At 34.0% G+C, this 20,607-nt stretch overlaps 3 protein-coding genes across 4 annotated transcripts; 1 reads left to right on the top strand and 2 right to left on the bottom strand.

Annotated features, from left to right (window-relative positions):
* Window positions 1-430: 430 nt before the first annotated feature.
* On the bottom strand, window positions 431-11,556 carry LOC107629005 (Transducin/WD40 repeat-like superfamily protein). 2 transcript variants are annotated; one of them, XM_021117906.2, is made up of 18 exons: window positions 11,396-11,556; window positions 11,214-11,319; window positions 11,065-11,118; window positions 10,930-10,979; window positions 10,614-10,647; window positions 10,169-10,256; window positions 9,840-9,931; window positions 9,456-9,530; window positions 9,213-9,301; window positions 8,463-8,592; window positions 3,087-3,176; window positions 2,691-2,756; window positions 2,039-2,130; window positions 1,856-1,921; window positions 1,668-1,734; window positions 1,502-1,590; window positions 687-816; window positions 431-594 (listed from the first exon to the last, which is right to left on the bottom strand). In XM_021117906.2, the coding sequence occupies exons 1-18, from the start codon at window positions 11,452-11,454 to the stop codon at window positions 538-540; spliced, it is 1,434 nt and encodes a 477-aa protein (XP_020973565.1). In that variant the 5' UTR covers window positions 11,455-11,556; the 3' UTR covers window positions 431-537. The 2 variants fall into 2 exon arrangements, with proteins under 2 accessions (XP_020973565.1, XP_016187157.1); XM_016331671.3 differs by having other exon boundaries at window positions 11,214-11,310.
* Window positions 11,557-11,714: 158 nt separating this feature from the next.
* Window positions 11,715-17,999, top strand: LOC107629006 (mRNA capping enzyme family protein). The gene is made up of 14 exons (XM_016331673.3): window positions 11,715-11,890; window positions 12,458-12,942; window positions 13,405-13,544; window positions 13,637-13,705; window positions 13,794-13,865; window positions 14,298-14,399; window positions 14,714-14,770; window positions 16,245-16,383; window positions 16,654-16,718; window positions 16,820-16,870; window positions 17,048-17,110; window positions 17,265-17,388; window positions 17,468-17,529; window positions 17,656-17,999. The coding sequence occupies exons 2-14, from the start codon at window positions 12,870-12,872 to the stop codon at window positions 17,749-17,751; spliced, it is 1,113 nt and encodes a 370-aa protein (XP_016187159.1). The 5' UTR covers window positions 11,715-11,890; window positions 12,458-12,869; the 3' UTR covers window positions 17,752-17,999.
* Window positions 18,000-18,964: 965 nt separating this feature from the next.
* LOC107629008 (histone H3.2) lies at window positions 18,965-19,604 on the bottom strand. The gene has a single exon (XM_016331675.2). It carries the CDS (start codon window positions 19,512-19,514, stop codon window positions 19,104-19,106), a length of 411 nt encoding a protein of 136 aa, XP_016187161.1. The 5' UTR covers window positions 19,515-19,604; the 3' UTR covers window positions 18,965-19,103.
* Window positions 19,605-20,607: the final 1,003 nt, after the last annotated feature.

The following is a 20,607-nucleotide window of genomic DNA, read 5'->3' as shown; positions in this document are numbered from 1 at the left end:
AGAAGTAATTAATGGTGTTTTTGGTGAATGATCTGATTTAATAAAATGGGATTAAGAAAAGGAAAATAAGCTTGGTTTGATTGATGCAAAGTTTACACTATTCCTTTTATGATTTTCCTCTTAATATTCATCAAGATTGGTTTTCTTTTTAGTGTCACATTTAGTTGATAAAATGAAATGGTGGAAACAAGAAAGAAGAAAATTATGGCGAGGGAGGGATGACCAGATAAGAATCTTAAGCCAATAAAAATAAATTTAAGATTTGTTTGATATAAATATTGTTTATTTTAATTAATTTTTATACAATTTTAAAATAAAATCCTTGTATATCATGAGTAAAAGTCTTATGAATTTAAGTTTAAAAAGAAAAGGAAAAATAATGAAGGATGAATAAAAATGAAATAAAAACCAAAGTCATATGACTTGTAAACAATGGAAATCTGTCAATAATCAAATAAGAAATACTTTATTATATCTTAAATTAACAATCGTGATTCAATTTGTACAACTAACTTCCAACAATAAATCAGGTTTGGACTAATCTTCTTCACTGTTTGACCTTCGTCTTTGTGAAATCACGAGCAAAGATGTCTTCTGAAATCAATTATCAATCAATATCAGTAATAATGAACTTGTAAGTCTGTGATTCTAAAAGCAAAAAGACAAAAAGAATTTTACCCACAAACCTTTGTTCCTACTACGATGGCATTATATAAAGGATGTGCAGCACATGAAATAACTCCTTCAGATAAAGGAATAAATCTGTTTTGATTATTTTGACTCCTATTCATCTTGGAAACATTATCAGTATCCTCTCTACAATGAAAATTACTAAAACTGTTAAGAAAAAGTATTGATAGGTAAACTTAACCAAATGAATATTTTGTTATACACATATGTTGTAAATCTAAGCATTAATATAAGGTTATCTCTACTTGTTAGCATTTAAATCAAACTTATCAAGTTTGAAGTCATCACCGGCTCTAAGCATTCGAGTTGATCAAGCCTCTGCCTCCTCATCCAAGTTGTCGCCAATGATAATCAAAAGTTGCTACTGGGAATTATCTTGAAGATTAAGATCTTCGACTAGTCATAGATATATCTTAGTTATTAAGACAAACCTACAAACTACTACTTGCTTCTCGCGCCGCACATAAGTTTTCTTAGACATTAAGAAAATAGTTGTTTGTTAGTAATATCATCCTTAGTTATTAAGATACCTGGAAAAGCTTTGCCTGTAAAAGGTATGAACTCATGTACGCTTGATATGTGTGTGCAATGAAAGAAAAAGTTCCTCTGTTCTTTTTATTGTCTCCAAGAGATTATAAAAGAAAAATTATGTTGGATCATGTTGAGTTGTTTACATGAGTAAGTGATCTTCGGGCCAAATTATTTTTGGTGTAAACTTACACCACTTATATGTGTAGTCTTAACTAAGTGGTTTAGTGAAATAAAAAACAGGGAATTTTCATGTCCATATGCATCAATGTTAGTGCCTTACTTGTAATGCACATGGCTCGGCGAGCTGGTACTAGGGTAGAAATCTAAGAGATGAATGCCACTATCAGATGATGAACCAACCAAATAGATCTGCATCAAGAGAAAAATGTTATTCCAAAGATAGAATTCCATTTATTACTTACACAATAGGGAAAACAAAATCTTACCGAACATGTAGATAACCATGAAGGTTTTCTTATATATGATAGATCTATAGGAAGATAGGAATCATTTCTAACAAATAACAGGAAAAAAATTGGTTAGATGTAGTTGTAAAGTTCATGACAAAAAAAATGTAGTTATAAAGTGATATTGTAAATAATCAACAAAGAAACTATAAGTTAAATGAACTTACAACCAAGCTGGGGGAGGGCAATGAATGTGTGTAACTTGTAAAGTATTAATATCTAAAACACCCGACCTACATAACATAATATTAGCTAGTCATGTGTTAAGTAACAATTACAAAGAGAGAATTTCAAAGGAGAAGTCATGGAAATGATGAAGTGGAAGAAGGCCAGTACACTTGGCAACCTACCAGCCATCATCAAGATGGAATGCTAGCTGATATGGGCAACATGGATTGAATCGAATAGAATGAATCTCTTTGCAAACAATATTAGCTTGTGCCTACATAGCAACAAGAATGAAGGAGCATAAACCACAAACTTATAAAATTTAATTGTCACGTGTTGCAATCTCATAATATGGCCTTTCACAAATATTCAATAAATCAATAATCTTACATGAACAAGAATGAGTGTTAAAACCATCCATAACTAAGATAGATTTCGCAATTATTGTTGAATAATTAATGATACATTACAGATGCAATGATTTGAAGGTTAATAGGTCATAGTAGAAATAGAAATAGAAATATAAACCAAAACGCTAGTACGATATCCTCGGCGGCAGATTGTATAATTCATGTCAAAATAGAAATCTTAAAATTTTATTTAAGTTTCATCAAAATAATTTAAGGAAAAGTCCATCTTAAACAAATTCTAAAATGTAATGACAGATTTTACTAAACCTGTTTAAGTGAAGTCAACATTTTTTTCAACAAATAACAATCATTTATATGCAGATCATGACATTTAGTAGAAAGTATAGCCCTTACATAAAAGAGGAAGTTTTGCTCAATTGTATTTTGTACAACAAACCGATTGGAGGAGAAAAGATAACCACACCTTCAAAGATCCAATCTTCTCTAGTAATGTTGCCAACTTCAACGATGTTATAGGAGGATGACACATCTAGAAAGCAAAATAAATTCCAAATTTTTAATAAAAAAGCTGAGAATTGAAAGATATATCTTGCTTTATTGAACAGGGCATGAAGTCATAGTTTATTAAACAAAAGTAGCTGCAACTGCGAGTTCTGTCAGTCCAGTTAGTGGAAGGCAGTAATGACAGTTGGGAGAAACAGTGACAACAACAAAATAAACAGATTCATTGAAGAGAATCTGTCCATGAATGAAACCTTGATCCTTTTGTATTTTTAGATGTATTTTTCACAACATAATAGCAAGAAGAATTACCAAATACATATAGTTATGAATTTACGAGAATCTAGAGAGACATTACCTCTTTGTGACTCTGAAAAGTAGTAGATGCTCTTCCGCCACGAATGTCCCACATGTACACAAAGCCACTCTTCCCAGCACCAAAAATAATCTGGAATGGATAGAATACAAATTGTCTGTTACTTCTCAAAATATTGACTGAACACAATAACCAAGAGCTCCAGAACTCATTGAAACCAAAACTAATGCAAATACATTGTGAATTCACTGCTGTTTTACCGAGTTGCATGAACCATGAAAAAAAGTGCCAAGTAACCTATTAAGTCAAATAGCATCATAACCCACAAGCAAGGACTTGAAGTGTCTGAATATTATGTATATTCAAATGTACAGAAAATAATCTCTTTATAGAGGAATTACAGAAATAGAAATAACTAGAAAATGGAAAATATACTAGCCTAAAATTAGGAAAGATTTCTAATCATAAAATCCCTAAAAATAAGCTAAACTAAAACCGGAAAGGATATTATAATTAATTCTATTTACAGAAAAGATTCATGAAATAAATTAGGGATCTGATTTTGATTTGATCTAGTCAACACTCCCCCTCAAGCTGGCTTGAAGATATCCTTCATTGACAGCTTGCTTATTATGCTATCAAAGGTCTTCTTGGGTAATCCTTTAGTTAGAACATCTACCAATTGTTTTGTGGTCGGAACATATGGGATACAAATCTGTCCTCTCTCAATCTTTTCCTTTATAAAATGCTTGTCAACTTCAACATGTTTAGTTTTATCGTGCAGAACTGGATTATGGGCAATAGAAATTGCAGATTTGTTGTCACAATACAACCTTATTGGTGGAGAAATGGGAACCTTTAGTTCTTGTAGGATTTTCTCTACCCATAGTGCTTTACATATTCCATGAGCCACTGCTCTAAACTCAGCTTCTGCACTACTTCGTGCCACAACACTCTGCTTTTTACTCCTCCAACTAACCAGGTTTCCTCCAACAAAGGTGCAATACCCAGATGTTGACCTTCTATCCATGACATTCCCAGCCCAATCTGCATCTGTATAGGTTTCTACTTGAAGATGTCCATAGTTTTTGTAGAGTAACCCTTTTCCAGGCGACCCCTTCAAGTACCTTAGGATTCTAAAGACAGCATCCATGTGTTCTCGGCCAGGTGAATGCATAAACTGGCTTACCATGCTCACAGCAAAGGCTATATCCGGGCGTGTATGGGATAAATAGATTAGCCTCCCCACTAAGCGCTGATATCTCCCTTTGTCCATTACATTTTCTGGTTCAGCTGGCTTCAATTTTAAATTAGGCTCTATAGGTGTTTCAGCAGCTTTACAACCAAGTAATCCTGTCTCTTTTAAAAGATCTAGGATGTATTTTCGTTGGTTCATAAAAATGCCTTCCTTAGACCTTGCAAATTCAATTCCAAGGAAGTATTTTAATGAGCCAAGTTCTTTGATTTCAAAAGCTTTGGCAAGCTTTTCTTTCAAGTCTTTTAGCTCCAAGCTATCATCACCTGTCAGAATAATGTCATCCACATATACAATTAAGATGGCAATTTTATTAACTGCTGAATGTTTATAGAAAAGTGTATGGTCAGCTTGGCTTTGAGTATAACCAAGTCCCTTCACCACCATTCCAAGTCGTTCAAACCAAGCTCTTGGGGATTGTTTCAATCCATAGAGAGATTTCTTTAGTTTGTACACTTTATTCCTCCCTAGTTCAGCCTCAAATCCAGGTGGAAGTTTCATGAACACCTCTTCCTCTAGCTCCCCATTCAAGAAAGCATTCTTTACATCCAATTGATGTAAAGGCCAATTGTAATTCGCAGCAAGAGATAAGAGAATCCGCACAGAGTTGAGTTTAGCAACTGGGGCAAATGTCTCTCGATAATTTATTCCATAGGTTTGTGTAAATCCCCTAGCTACTAACCTAGCCTTATACCTTTCTATGCTTCCATCAGCATTGCACTTGATGTTGAAAACCCACCTGCAGCCAACCAATTTTGTATTCTGTGGAAGATCTACAATCTCCCAAGTTTTATTCTTCTTGAGTGCATGCCACTCTTCCATCACTGCTAATTTCCAATTGGGATCATCTAGTACTTCCTCTATATTCCTAGGCTCAAACAGATTTGTAATTTTAGAAGTAAAAGTTCGATGTTTTTGAGAGAGATTTTGGTAAGAGACATAATTGGAAATAGGATGGTTGGTGCTGGTTTTGAGTACCCTTTTGGTGCAGGTTCTGGTTTCTTTCCTAAGGGCTATTGGCAAATTATTATTAGCAGTAGCAATATCAGATTTACCTGGAAGATCCTCAGGTACTATAGTTGGGCCGTCTTCCGGGTTTTCAGATTGGGTTGGTGCAGAGATGATGGGCTGGTCTCTATTCTTCTTGGGATATTTCCGAACATAACATCGAAGCTCCTTTGATTGTGGTATTTCTTTTTCTGTTTGTGTTCCAACTAATTCTGGCACAATTTCAGAATTGATTTCTACATCTTTTTTGGTAATTATTTTAGAATTTGTTTGATCAGTGAAAGTTGTATCCTCAATATGTAAGATAGGAGTGGGTAAAGGTTCATGCAAAAAATTTCCTTCACTTAAACTCTCCCCCTGAAGAAATTTTTTCTGAAAAAATGTTTCATGTTCCAAAAAAGTAACATCCATGCTTACATGACATTTCTTTGTGTGTGGATTGAAACATTTATAACCCTTTTGACTTGGAGAATAGCCAATAAAAATGCATTTTTCTACCCTTGGATCAAGTTTACTTCAGGAGGAAGGTGTATGCAAAAATACAGTACAACCAAATACTTTTAAAGGTAAATCAGAATGCAACCTACATGCTGAAAAATTCTTTTTGAAAATATCCAACGGTGTGCAGTAATTTAACATACGCGTAGACATTCGATTTATGAGATAGGCTGCTGTTAGGACAGCATCTCCCCATAAATACTTTGGAACATTACCCTCAAATATAATGGCACGTGCTACTTCAAGAAGATGTTTATTCTTCCTTTCAGCAATGTCATTTTGTTGGGGTGTATTGGGGCATGTAGATTGATGTTGAATACCTTTTTTTGAAGAAATTCACCAAGATTTTTGTTAAAGAATTCAGTACCATTATCACTTCTTAATATTGAAATTTTTGTGTCAAATTGAGTTTCTACCATTTTTGAAAAATACTGAAAAATCTTAGAAACCTCAGATTTTTCATGCATGAGATAGATCCAACATAGTCGTGTGTGATCATCGATAAAAGTCACAAACCATTTCTTTCCAAATTGAGTTGTTATTTTCGATGGACCCCATACATCACTGAATCAATTGGAAAGGTTTAGATGCATGATAAGGTTGAGAGTAATAAGGAACTCTATGACTCTTTGCACGAATACAACTTTCACATTTAAGTAAGGAAGAATCAATATTCTTAAACAAACTTGGAAACAAATGTTTGAGATATGAAAAATTAGGGTGTCCTAGTCTATTGTGCCAGAGCATTATTTGGTCCTTTATAGGCATAGAACTAATACCACTAAATCCTTGAGCTACTTTATCTTCCAAAATATCCTCAAAATGATAGAGCCCGTCCATCATTTTAGCACTGCCAATCATCTTCCCCGAGGTCCGGTCCTGAAAAATACCATGAGTGTCAAAGAATGTCACAGCACAATTGGAATCCTTGCAGATTTTACTAGTAGAGAGAAGATTACAGGAAAGTTTTGGTACATGTAGGACATTTCTTAGGTCAATATTTTTGGACAACTTAATGGTACCTTTTCCAGCAATGGATGAAAAACTACCATCAGCAACTCTAATTTTCTCATTTTCAAAAGGAGAATAAGTTTTAAATAAAGGAGAGAGGCTGGTCATATGGTCAGATGCACCTGAATCGACAATCCATGGTGCATTCAAGTTTGAGGTGCAGTTAAGGGACATAGGAATACTAAAATTACCTGTTTGAGCCAAAGAACCACTAGGAGTACTAGATAAAGAAATGGAATTTAACAGCCTTATGAGCTGTTCAACCTGTTCCTTACTCAAGGATGATTTTTCAGCCTCATGAGCAGTTGGGGTAGCACGTAATTTGGGACCAGATTTGCTACCTTTAAGATATGCTGGTTTCCCATGAATCTTCCAGCAGGTTTCTCGGGTGTGACGAGGTTTATTGCAGTGGTTACACCAAAGATTGGAGGGATGCTTCTGATTTGATGAACTTTTAAGTGCAGCAGGTGCCACTAAGAGTGCATTAGACTCCAAAGTCTGTTCAGTCTTGCCTTTTCCCATCATCACAACTCTACGAGTTTCCTCTCTTCTAACCTCAGCAAAAACTTCTCCAATTGAGGGTAGGATTGCTCTTCCAATAATTCTGCCACGAACTTCATCTAACTCCACATTGAGGCCTGCAAGAAATTGAAATATCCTCCCTTCTTCCACTGTTTGTTGGTGGTGTTTGGCATCAGCGGCTGAAATCCACTTATAGTTATTGAAGTGGTCAAAGTCCTGCCACACCCGCTTCAATGTGTGAAAATATTTGGTGACGTTGTCACTCACTTGTTGAATTTCTCTAACTTTTAGAGTAAGTTCATAAATCTGGGATTTATTCCCAAGATCAGAGTACATCTCCTTGACACTATCCCACAATTCTTTGGCAGTGGTATAGTACATATAGTTACTACTGATATCCTCCATTGAGTTCACCAGCCATGTCATCACCATGGAATTTTCGGTATCCCACACATTATATTGTGTGTCAGTGACGTTAGGCTGACTTCGCTCACCGGTGAGATATCCAATTTTCCCTCTTCCACGAATGTACATCTGAACTGATTGAGACCACCTAAGGTAGTTTGACCCATTGAGTCGAAATGTGATGATCTGAATTGAATGGGAGTCACCACTAACTAGAACCCGCTGCTCAGATTTTAAATCTGATGGAGTAGGAGTAGTATTCTCCTTTTGTTCATGATTAATGACGGAGGAACTGTCAGCCATATCTATAAATCAGAGGCACAGTGTAGAGATTCTGCTCTGATACCAACTTGAAGTGTCTGAATATTATGTATATTCAAATGTACAGGAAATCATCTCTTTATAGAGGAATTACAGAAATAGAAATAACTAGAAAATGGGAAATATACTAGCCTAAAATTAAGAAAGATTTCTAATCATAAAATTTCTAAAAATAAGCTAAACTAAAACTGGAAAGGATATTATAATTAATTCTATTTACAGAAAAGATTCATGAAATAAATTAGGGATCTGATTTTGATTTGATCTAGTCAACACAAGGTTTAAACATTTGGTAAACAGAAATGGATACTTCGAAATCAATATATCATTAGTCACCTAAACTAAAATGGCTAAAAGTCAATGGTGCACATTGACAGAGCACATGCAAAACTTCTAACCTGATTTTCAACATTTATTTGGATGCTGTTTAGGGTACTAGATGAACCAGATGTAAGCTCAAGAGAAGGTAGAGCTTTCACTCTTCTATCCCAAACATTGATCCCACCATGTGTATCAGAGGCAAGTATCCTGTTATAATTCACTGGAAAATTAAGAAGAGGATGATGATGGGAAATACATTCACAAAATGAGCATAGTATAGGATGTTATTTAGGATCAGGTGTGTAATGCAACTATACTTAATGAAACTTAGACAACAGCATATGAACCGCATTTTATCATCCTCAACTGAGCAAAAAAGTGTATAGTTAGAATAGTACATTATTTTGCTGTGCCAAAAGTACAAGTTAGTAACTATTGGAATAACATATCATTATTTACTGCTATGTTTTACTTCTCTAAATTTTTCCATAAATTTATCATGTCATGTTAGTTTGCGTTTCCCAGAAAAGAAGTATCTGTTCAGAACCATTATTGTAGAAAAGTCCAGTTTACATTCAATATGTAGGAATATATGTACATTAGGCATTCGCTAACTTGTTACTCAATATTAGGCAATCAACAAATTCCTGTTGCTTGAATTTTGAATCAAAATTTTATAACCCACATTTCATAGGCTTAGACAAGCACTGGCCCTTGGTAGAAAATGAGTACCATGTGTTAGGACTCATCACTCTCATCAGGGAAGGGAGGGGAGAAAAATAAAGGAGGGAGGGGGGGGCTTTATTGTTCAAGGCTCATCTACCAACCATGAGTCATTTGACGTGAAGGCAACATCAGAGAGACCTTTGTGTCCGTTGTACCCATGAACTGTTGCTGTATTTCGTGTCCTCAACACCTGCATTACATAAATCAAGGGGCAAAAAAAGATTAGGATATACAAAATAACATCAGTAAAAGGCTATATAACATAACATCATTGAAGAAATACAATGATAAATTATGAATATAGCAATATTGGATGACATAAGCAGATAAGAATGGAAAGTTACTTCAATTGGCTCTGATGATACATATCCAACATCAAATATAAGTACTTCACTACTTTTTACAGATGCACAGACAACCTGAAATAAATAAAGTAACAAGTAAATCACGGGGAAGACAGAATATTGAATCTTGTTCAAACTGCAACAGCAAAGCAATTATTAATAAATTTTACAAAGCACTGGTTTTACATCAAATGCACACCACTTGTATAGGGAAAAAGCACCCAAAAATTTTAACACTGTCCTTGACATGTAACAACAGTTGCACTAGATAAAACTAGAAAGGAAAAACCAAACCATTTTACACAATACACGTGGTAGACAACATCAAACTCTAAATTTGAAACTACAATGGTGAATAGGAACACAATTATAGTCAGTGAAAACCTCATCCTGGTTAATAGGATTCCATCTAACAGTATCAAGTTGTCGTTTTAGTGAGAGATGCAGTAAATGCTTGCTTTCGTCTTCTTTCAAGCCTGGCATAAAATTAACAAAAACTAAGTTAAACTCGGTATCACTTCTTTCGAAATGCCCTCAAACCAAAGGAGATCATAAATAAGAATGCTTCCGAATAAAGTAACCAATAAATCAATAAGTGAATGAAGCCCAAACTAGAGCCTTATTAAACATGTTCAACAGCATAAAATCAGAAACCATTGTCAACTCGGTGTACCAAAATTCGTTAAGCATGCTAGTACCAAATCCATACTTACAAGTTTGTTTATGTGTCTGACAATAAAGAGCTTCAAAGTCATGAACTGTTAAGCATCCCAACTTTGTCACAGATGCCAAGTATATTCCCTAGAATATAATTCAAAATGGAGTTTAATGAAAAGAAATACAAAACAATTAATGAAATTATTTGAGTTTTCACATAAACGAAAAGATAATTGCATAAAATCATTCCAAGATAACACAAGAAGAGTAACTAATTATACAAATTAGAAAGCACAAATGACCAAACAGAGGGCAATAAAGTCCTTGAACATGCAAAATTTGTCTCACTAGTCACAACTATTAAGCCGCAGATAGAAGTTTCACCTGAAAGTATATCTATGTGTACATGCCAAATATTTACTCTAAAGGCACTATAGTGGCATTAATGCAGAAAACTTCTCATTTGAAACATGCAATCTATCACCATAAATATCTGTATACCTTGTTGTCAAAGTCCACTGCAGAGATGCCTTGCCTGTTAGTAAAGAAACATAAGCTTTTGTATAATAAAAATCCTAATGAAATGAAATCAGATGTAAACCAAATGAAACATTTCACATCCGACAGCACATGCCATTGCTTCTTTTGATAAATCAACGGCAATATGGTTTGAACTAAAAGTTTTATGCAAACTACATAACCCTATCATGATTAGCCAACTTCTACTGGCAATATGGTTTGAACCAAAATAATAATTGCATGATTTGCATTTTTAATATCAGTTCATTTGATCAAACACAGAAGTTGAAAGACTAACTTGGATGGAAGATTTCCATCACCATTTGCTCTGGTAATAGCCCGTTGGATCTGTACGGCAAGCAAGCACAAGTAACTAAAATCACAGACTTAGGAAACTCCAAACCCCAATTTTCACACACATGATTATACCTACATGCGATTCGCAAGGCGTCTCATCTGCATGATACAGATGCGGAAAAGCACCCACCTATGACAAGATATAAAGCACATCATCAGAAGATGTAGATATCAGATGAATCATCATTGAAATAAGTTTAATCTTTTCTGCACTTCTAAACACACCTCAGAGTAGGAACGACTTAGCAAATCCAGCATCTCATGGCAATAGTTAGGTTCAAATCTTCCATTCAGTTCAACATTGCTCCTTTTCCAACGGCACCTTGCAATTCTTACCAAAACTGATTTCAACACCCATAGTGAAAATATATAAATCCATTTTTTCAAAAAATAAATAATAAATTTACCTAGGAAGAGGATGAACCTTTTCCGCTGAGGGTTTCAACGGGACCAAGTATTTATCCATTTCACGCACTTCCCCTTCTCAGAATTTAAGCTGCTGAATTTCTAATTCTAATGTCTCAAACAACAAAGGTTAGATAGATGCAGAAGTGCAGAACACTGAGAACAGGCCTTTCGCGCAACATTCACTCTTTTCTTTTCCCGCCAAAATAAAAATGGGCCGCAAGAAAGGCATATCGTATTTTGGGCCAAATGAAAAGCCCAGACCAGCCCAGCCCAATCCAGAAGGACAACCATCTATTCATTCTCTCTCGCTCACTCTCCTTGCGATGAATGTGGATCCGGAAAGAAATTGAGCAAATTACTTTACTTTAGATAGTTAATTAATTTAGTTTTAGTTTTAATTTTATAATTTATTTCATTTTTTTATCTCCCTAAAATATATTGACTGGTATCGCTGCTTGTTTAGAGGAGCTTCAAATTCTTCAGATGTTCTTCAGGTTGCGTTTTGCATCTTGCAATTTTTTTTTCCCAATTTATATGAATTGAAGTTTGATGTTGGATTTTAGTGGCTGAATGATGATTATGAACATGCTAAGTTAGCAACTTGGGATGCTCCACTCTGAAATCTTTATAGTGGAAAACGCTATCTGTTGGTTTTGCTTAGAACTTGAATTTCTTTTGTACTTTTTTTTTTCTCTTCTAGTTTTTATGCTTTACCTTGGAACTTCTATTTGTGGTTTTGCTACAGCCTTGAATTCTCTTCTGCTATACATATTTTTCAGTCTAGATTATAGCTTTGCTTTATATATCTTTTGTTGATAGTACTGATATACTTGTGTACAATAGTGGATTAATGGAGTGTTGTGATTTAACTGAAATTTTAGCCCATAAAAAGTTTACACTTCAGGTCTAGAGAGTAAAGAAGAGTTAATATATGGTACTCAGATTGCAAAGTTGAAAAGATCATTAATATACTATGATTACAGAAGTAAAATATTATATGTGCATGTCTCTTAAGAACCCAAGTGTCTGAGTGAAGCATATTCTTATTGTTCGTTGTGCAGGCTGTTGAAGAACGCTGGTGCTTGAGCAATCTGTAATTAGTTTCAAACACATATTAGTCTGGGTTGTAAAGTTTTCTAGATTTAAAATAAGTTATTTGTTAACTATGGGGTGTTTGTTGTAATCTCATTCTTGTGGCGTTAGTCTGAATGCCAGATACTTGTTAGTTATTACTCCGTAAAAGATTAAAGGAAAAAAGAATATTAGAATAACAGTTGAAAGTGGAATCGAATGCAATTCTGTCACAAAACACTTGGAGGAATATATAGATTTGATTACAGTACAAGAAAACCCTAGGAAGCAGGCTTATCCATAACCTTCTACATACATCTTAGGAAAATAACCCTAAGCCGCCTCTGTCCCGATCCTTTGAGGTACCTGAATACCCTTTGTTGCCATCCATCACTGGTACTCATGAAACGAGGATATCCGGATTCTCCTTCATCCTCGTTTGGTCCACCACAATCTAAAAGACCGCATACTCAAGGTGACTTTTTGATGCTATTTTTCACCACCTCATTTGTTCCTTTACTTCAAGTTCACTGTTTTGAAGGGTGATATTTATTGGTTTTTGATCTGCGTAGCTTGGTTTAGATGCTCTAGGCTTTTGTTTGGTTGTTCATGAATAGACCTTGTGGAAAAGTTATAATGTGGAGGAATGGTTACAGAAAAGGAATAAGTTTTGAGCTTATTGGAGTCCGAATTTAATTAACAAATAGAGTGTGGTTGAAGGTTCACCATAATTTTTGTGATGCCATGTTTTAGTTGGGAAATATAGGTAAAAAAGTTCGTGTTGACTGTGTAATGATACTAATCTAAGTTAATAGCATGTGTGTTTTCTTTCCTTTTATAGTGGAAACTTCAAGGGATTGTATAAAGATCATGTCTATTTTTCTAGCAGAAAGCTTGGTTATTGTGCTCATGTTATTTTCATTTTTGCTATGTTTAGGTGATGCACAATTTCTGGAGGATGAAAGCACAAAGATTTTTGCTAGGAAAGTAGCTGATCATTACAGTGCAAGATCCAACCAGACTCTAGAGGAACGGGAGGCTAGTCCTATAATACATTTGAAGAAACTTAACAACTGGGTATATGGTGTATTTTGCAATAAATATTTTATTAATGTAAGAATATTATATGACTTTTTATTAATAGTTTGGTCAATTATTTTATGGAACAGATTAAGAGTGTCTTAATTCAGCTTTACACCCGTCGGGGAGATGCAGTCCTTGACCTCGCCTGTGGCAAGGTGTTAGTGTTTTTTTGTGGTTTTTATAGAACTCATTTGTAGCTTTTGAGCTGAGCATTCTTTTATTTATTTCATATATGTTCATCAGGGTGGGGATCTTATCAAATGGGACAAGGCCAAAATTGGATATTATGTTGGTATTGACATTGCTGAAGGCTCAGTAAGTGTTTAAAATTTTCTGAAATTTGCTGCTTTGGTTATGCATATGCCTCTTAATGATAGTCTTCTTTTTTGCTTTTTAACAATATCCCAATATAGTTTCAATTTCTACCCAATTGCATTTGGAGAATTTTGTTTTTGGGACGTTAGGGGCAAACCTTTTGTAAAAATTAGTCACTTCTTTGTTCTAGGTAGAATTCAATCTTCACTATTCAAATTTTATACTAGAAACTGATAGCATTTTCATGCCATTGTGAGTAGTAATGAACTTGTCATTGCACTCTTATACTTCCTGATTATGAGCTTATATTTGATAAGCTCAAGTCCTTGCTGTTCATTGAAACGTTATTTACCTTATCGTGTCAAACTATCTGCAACTGCATTGTATTTGTAGCCATTAGTGTCAGCTCACTGAATTCAACAATCTATATAGATCAAAGACTGTCGCACACGATATAATGGAGATGCTGACCATCATCAGCGACGTAAAAAGTTTTCATTTCCTGCTCGCCTGTTATGTGGAGATTGCTATGAGGTGATTAATATTTATGGCTATTAATGTTTTGAAGTACACTTCACATTTCGACTATTGTCATTCTTGCATACATCAAGAATTTGCTCCTTTAAAATTATGTTTATAAAACAGCATGTTATTCTTGGCATCACTTGATTATAGTAGAGGAATGTCACAAAAATTGTGGTAGTCTAAATTAAATGTTTAGAAGTTAATTATCTTTCATAGAAAGTAATCCGAACTTTATGAAATTCTCTGTGTTTTCTTTTTTTTTTCTTTTTTGGGTAAACAATATTTGATTTAGGTTTCATTCTTCTTGTCATTAACATTTTCAGATTCGCTTGGACAAAGTTCTTGCAGATGATGCTCCATTTGATATTTGTAGCTGCCAGGTAAATATGCACCGTGAGTTAATAATAACCCTCCAAGTATATATAGAAAAATAAATGGACTTTTATTGCTGAATAAATATATTTAGAGAAAAGTATGGTTTTTGTCCGTAATGTTTGGGCTAAGTTTTAAAATTGTCCCTAACGTTTAAATCTTCTTATTTAAGTTCCTAACGTTTCAAAATCGTCTCAATGTTGTCATTAACGGTGGGACAAAATTGAGATGATTTTGAAACGTTAGGGACTTAAATAGAACAGAAACGTTGGGGACAAAAACAGTACATTACTCTTAGAAGAATTACCAAATCAAATAAAATAACAGTGAATTTTAATGGAATGAATTGCATTACGAATTCAAGATTTTTACTCATACTTATAGAATGGCTAGTATATAAACTTTTAGGAAAAAAAAGTGCATGATACATATATAATAAATTATACCTTTTACTCTTTAATATATCGAACGTTTTTAATGTTTAATTTAATTAAACTTTATTTTTAATTTTTAAATAAATTTTATTTTTTTTCCTTTAATAATTTTAATTTTTTTACTATAGATAATTATTCAATTTATTTTTTAATTTTTCTCTTAATAAAAAAGGTATAATTTATACTTTATTGTATATGTACTTTGCTCTTTTTCTGTTTCCTTCAAGTTTATGTACTAGTCATTTTATAAAAATTTTATGATGAGTAAAAATCTTTAAGAGTAAAATTAAAAAAGATAAATTTACTTAGAATGAAAGTAATGTGATTAAGAATAATTTACTTAGATGGAAGCAAAAAATAATTGAATAACTATGTATCATAAAAAAATTGATATTATTGAATGATAAAATTAAATGTTATTTCAAAAAGGTATAATTTATACTTTATTATATATATATCATATTCATCTTTTTTTTTTTTCGGAAGTTTACTACTAGTCATTCTACAAGTATTTTATGATGAGTAAAAATCTTGAATTCGTAATGTATTGTTTTTATCCACAACGTTTTCGTCCTATTTAAGTCTCTCCTAACATTTTAAAATCGTCTCAATTTTGTCCCACCGTCAATTCTGTCAATAGATCACTAACGACAACACAACATTGAAACAATTTTAAAATGTTAAGGGCTTAAATAAAACGATTTAAACGTTAGGGACAACTTTAGGACTTACTCCAAATGTTGGGGTGAAAAACGATACTTTATTCTATATTTTAAGTGGCCTATCATTGTAATTGGCATTGTTTCTTTTTGTGCATCATATTTTAGTCTAATCTTATTCAAATTTATTCGCTCTTTTTTCCTTTTGTTACGCTTAATATGTTGCCTATATATATATGGTTGATTTCTGCCCTTTTTTTCGTCAATATATGAAACTAAATTGTCATACTGCTTAACACTCCATTATGCCACTTTATAAATATTTATGGATTTATTTCCATATTAAAAGTGTATATCGGTGCCTAATCTAGACTTTTTAAATACTTCAGTTTGCATTGCATTACTCCTGGTCTACGGAGGCTCGTGCCCGGCGAGCATTGGCTAATGTTTCAGCTTTACTTCGCCCAGGAGGCATTTTCATTGGAACTATGCCAGATGCCAATGTGATTATCAAAAAGCTTAGACAAGGTTGTTGGTGTCCTACAATCTTTCTGCTATTACTATTCTAAGTAAATTTAGTTGTTTATAGAGTCCTATGTATCAATTTACCCATGAAACCAACCTCTGATTGAAATAACACGTTGTGGCTGCTTTTGTTTTAAATGAATGAATCTGATGGAAATAATTATTACTTTGGTTAAGATTTCTGGTTCATAAATGTGCCTTTGGTTGGGTACGGCAGATCATTTTCTTTTTTAATTCTTGATTGGAGATGTGATTTTCACTGTGAATATGCAGCTGAAGGGCTGGTATTTGGTAATAGTGTCTACTGGATCCGTTTTGATGAAGAATTTGCTGACAAAGTAATTCATTTTATAGATTCTGTAACTGCTTTAGTTTTATTTTACTTTTTAAAAATATTTTTGTGAATTTTTCTAACTTTGACTCTTCCTATTTGATTCAGAAATTCAAATCTTCCAGCCCCTTTGGAATAAAGTATACATTCCATTTAGAGGTATCATGCTTTACATGTCAAGTTAATGTTAGATGTATGACTTTGTGTATGCACATCTGCAGAACCTTTGCATAATCGGTGTTATCAGTATATGACATGTCTTATGTTTAAAGTCCTTCAACTCTTGGACACCGAGAGTACGAATTGTTTTCTTTAAGATGTGGCCTATTGTTGCAGGACGCTGTTGATTGTCCTGAATGGATTGTCCCCTTTCAAGTATTCCAAAAATTAGCCGAAGAGGTATCACTGCCAGATGTTACATAGATCCTTGCATATTTATTGCAGCCCCCACTTGTTACATTAAGATGAATCTTTATGTTATTTTACAGTAAGCATTGGATTAGAAAGCCTTGCACTACAAACTTTACTGATTTATGTTTTCCATTTACATCAGTATGATTTTGAGCTCGTCTTTGCAAAGAACTCGCACGAATTCGTGCACGAGTACATGAAAAAACCGGAATTTGTAGAGCTCATGCGAAGGCTTGGTGCATTGGGTGATGGCAACCAAGATCAGAGTAAGACGTTGTGCCCATGCTATTTCCCATAGAGACTCATGAAAACGCAATTGTTCATATCTTTATGTTTCCCTATCAGGTACACTATCAGCTGATGAATGGGAAGCAGCTTATTTATACATGTCATTTGTATTGAGAAAGGTGAGTAACTGTTATTTTTTAGTGCTCATACTGATAATGGTCCCATTGTTGGTTTGTAGAAAATTGGTTGCAAGTCGCAACATAGTTTAAGTGTTTAACGGGGTTTTTTTATTTGGAAACTAACAGCGAGGTCAACCGGACAAAACCCAAACAAGTGATCGAAAAGAGCGAGGATCAATGCACATCGAAGAGCAAGACATAATGTATATTGGCAGTGATTAGTGCGAGTGACACAAGCAATGGCCAGGTTATAAAGAATGCAATCATGGAGGTGAAGCTGCCTGTGGTTGCCATGTTCTCTAATGATGATTTGATTTAATAACAAACTTGAGTTTTGGCAAATTTTCAATTTGTAATACATTTGGGAGTTTTATAACTTAAATTTCAAATTCTCTTTAAATTTCAAATTCTCTTACATATTCAATATTTTAACAAGTGAAACCTCACCCGTCCTTAATAATTTCACAAAATCCCTTTCTGCCCCTCAACAAAAGCATAATTTTATTGAAACTCCTAACAATTTACTTATGTGAACAATTTAATTGGACAAATTGTCCCATCTCCTTTTCTTTTCTCCTCTCCTCCGCAATGTGAACCAGAACATCACTAGGCCAACTCTTTTCTCCTCAATATTATTTTCAGTCACCTTCATCACCAACATTCATTACTACTCTCTGTTTTCGCAACATCAACCCACTATCACCTTGCACCAACTCACTACCACCTTTCAATTGTATAATTTTATTTGTTTAAATACTTGAATTTGGTTTGGAATATGATCTTTAAGAGTTGTCTATTTCTAAATTTTGATAATTGAATATAGAGATTTACTTAAAATATTAATTTTTATGCGCAAGAGTAATTTGGTAATTATGGAGGCATCGGTGTTTTAATTTATTTAATGTAAAATTCTATACTTAGAGTAATTATGGAGGCTTGAGTATTTTGATTTGTTTAAAATATGTTTAATGCAAGGTTCTCTACTTGAAATGCAAATTTGCGATTTAATGTGAAACCAAATAAAGACCAGAGCAAGCTAGTGACAAAGGGATTGTGCAGATAAGGGACAAAATAAAAAGGGAGAAATAGTAGCTGTGGCAACACTAGGATTGCCGATGGTAGACAAAGAAGTAAGAGAGATATGACTTCTTGATTTTGGTTCAGTCAAAAAAAAAGAATGATGACAGTAGAATGGTGCAACAAAAACAGAAAATGATGGTAAATGTTGATAATGATGATGGCCAAAAATAATAGAGAGAAGAAAAAGAAAATGCAGAAAATGGTAGTAGATTAACAGATTTTGCTCTCGTTAAGTGGCGGAAAGATTTCATAAAATTGTTAAAGGCCAAGGTGAGATTTCAGTCGTATTTTAGCATATTACTCAAAATTTTCATTTAATTTAGCAAAATAAAATAGCTTCCGTTGACACCATGAAAAGAAAAACATGGTCATTCATTCATTTTAAGTTATGAGCAAATTCCATTCTTGTAGAAAACAACATGGATCTTCATAAGAGAAAACGTAGATTCAATTACAAAAGATGAGGAACTCTAAGAGTTAGGCACATATAAACCCTAAGCCCTCTCACCCCTGATCCTGCGAGCAAGCTGAATATCCTTAGGCATAATAGTGACTCTCTTGGCATGAATGGCGCAGAGATTGGTGTCTTCAAAGAGACCAACGAGGTAGGCCTCGGCAGCTTCTTGGAGGGCAGAGACGGCACTGCTCTGGAACCGGAGATCAGTCTTGAAGTCCTGTGCGATTTCCCTAACCAGCCTCTGGAACGGAAGCTTCCTTATCAGAAGCTCAGTGCTCTTCTGGTACTTCCTAATTTCTCTCAGCGCCACCGTCCCTGGCCTGAACCTGTGCGGCTTCTTCACTCCACCGGTCGCCGGAGCAGATTTCCTTGCAGCTTTTGTCGCCAGCTGCTTCCTTGGCGCCTTTCCTCCGGTGGACTTTCTTGCGGTCTGCTTTGTGCGAGCCATTTGGGAGTATCAGGGGAAAAAAAGTGGAGATTTGTTTTCTTTTTTTTCTAGTGAAAATGGAGGTTCTGAAAATAACTTGGAGATGTTGGTGGTTTGGGAGGTGTATTTATGGGGTGTGCGGGCGGGAACTTCTTAAATGTTTTATGCGTTTGTGAAATTTTTGTGGCGCCATGGGATGTTGACCGTTGATTTGTTTAGTGATCAACGGCTGATGTGTTTTCTCAGATGAAGCCACGGATTGTGATCCCCGTCACTATGAGAGAACCAATAGCATCATTCTAAGGCGCAATTCAACAAGCAAATGCTAATCTACCCCGAAGTTTTTTATTCGTTGAGACGGGAGATAGATATCATAACAAAAATAATAACAATTTGAGTTTCAACTTTTAAATATGAATAATCTATATTGAAAATGACTAAATGAGTGTTGAAACAAGACTAATTTTATCCTAAAGCGATTTAATTTTGGTAATTGCCACGGTACGATAATAAATTCATACGTACCGATATATTTAAAATAAGGACAAATAGTAATAAGTCATGTGGTATTTTTTTTTCTACATCAGCATTTAATTTTTTTTTAAATATATATTATATCACCAATTTTACTAATATACCATTTTAATTAAATTAAAATAAAAATATATATTTTATTTAATTTTATAAAAAATCTTAAACATCATTTCTTTATTTGATTAGACAAAAATATCCTTTTAAATTAATCAAATTTTAGAATTTAATTAACCCTAATTTTATAATTTCAAATAATTGAAACAACAAAACAAAAACATATTAAAAAAAAACAAAAAATCAAAATTATTCTTCATCTAGGTTAAACATATTAAAAAAACAAAAAACCAAAATTATTCTTCATCTAGATTTAGAAACCCTCTCGTTCACGCCTCTACAGGTTTCAGTGTTCTTCATCTTCTTCTCTCCTCTTCCCCTTTTGCTCTTGATATAGCACTGGGAATTGGTGGACTTCCAAAGGTATCTTTAAATCCTTGTATAACGAAGTTTCTTACTAATTTATTCTGCATTTGCAAACATTGAACCCTTTTTATAAATTAATCTAGTTGGTCATTGGTGAAAA

Source organism: Arachis ipaensis, chromosome B3, assembly GCF_059453495.1.
Source record: "Arachis ipaensis isolate K30076 ecotype BB chromosome B3, ASM5945349v1, whole genome shotgun sequence".
NCBI lineage: Eukaryota > Viridiplantae > Streptophyta > Magnoliopsida > Fabales > Fabaceae > Arachis > Arachis ipaensis.
The sequence above is the reverse complement of the archived record's forward strand: the minus strand, read 5'-3'. Positions and strand labels throughout refer to the sequence as shown.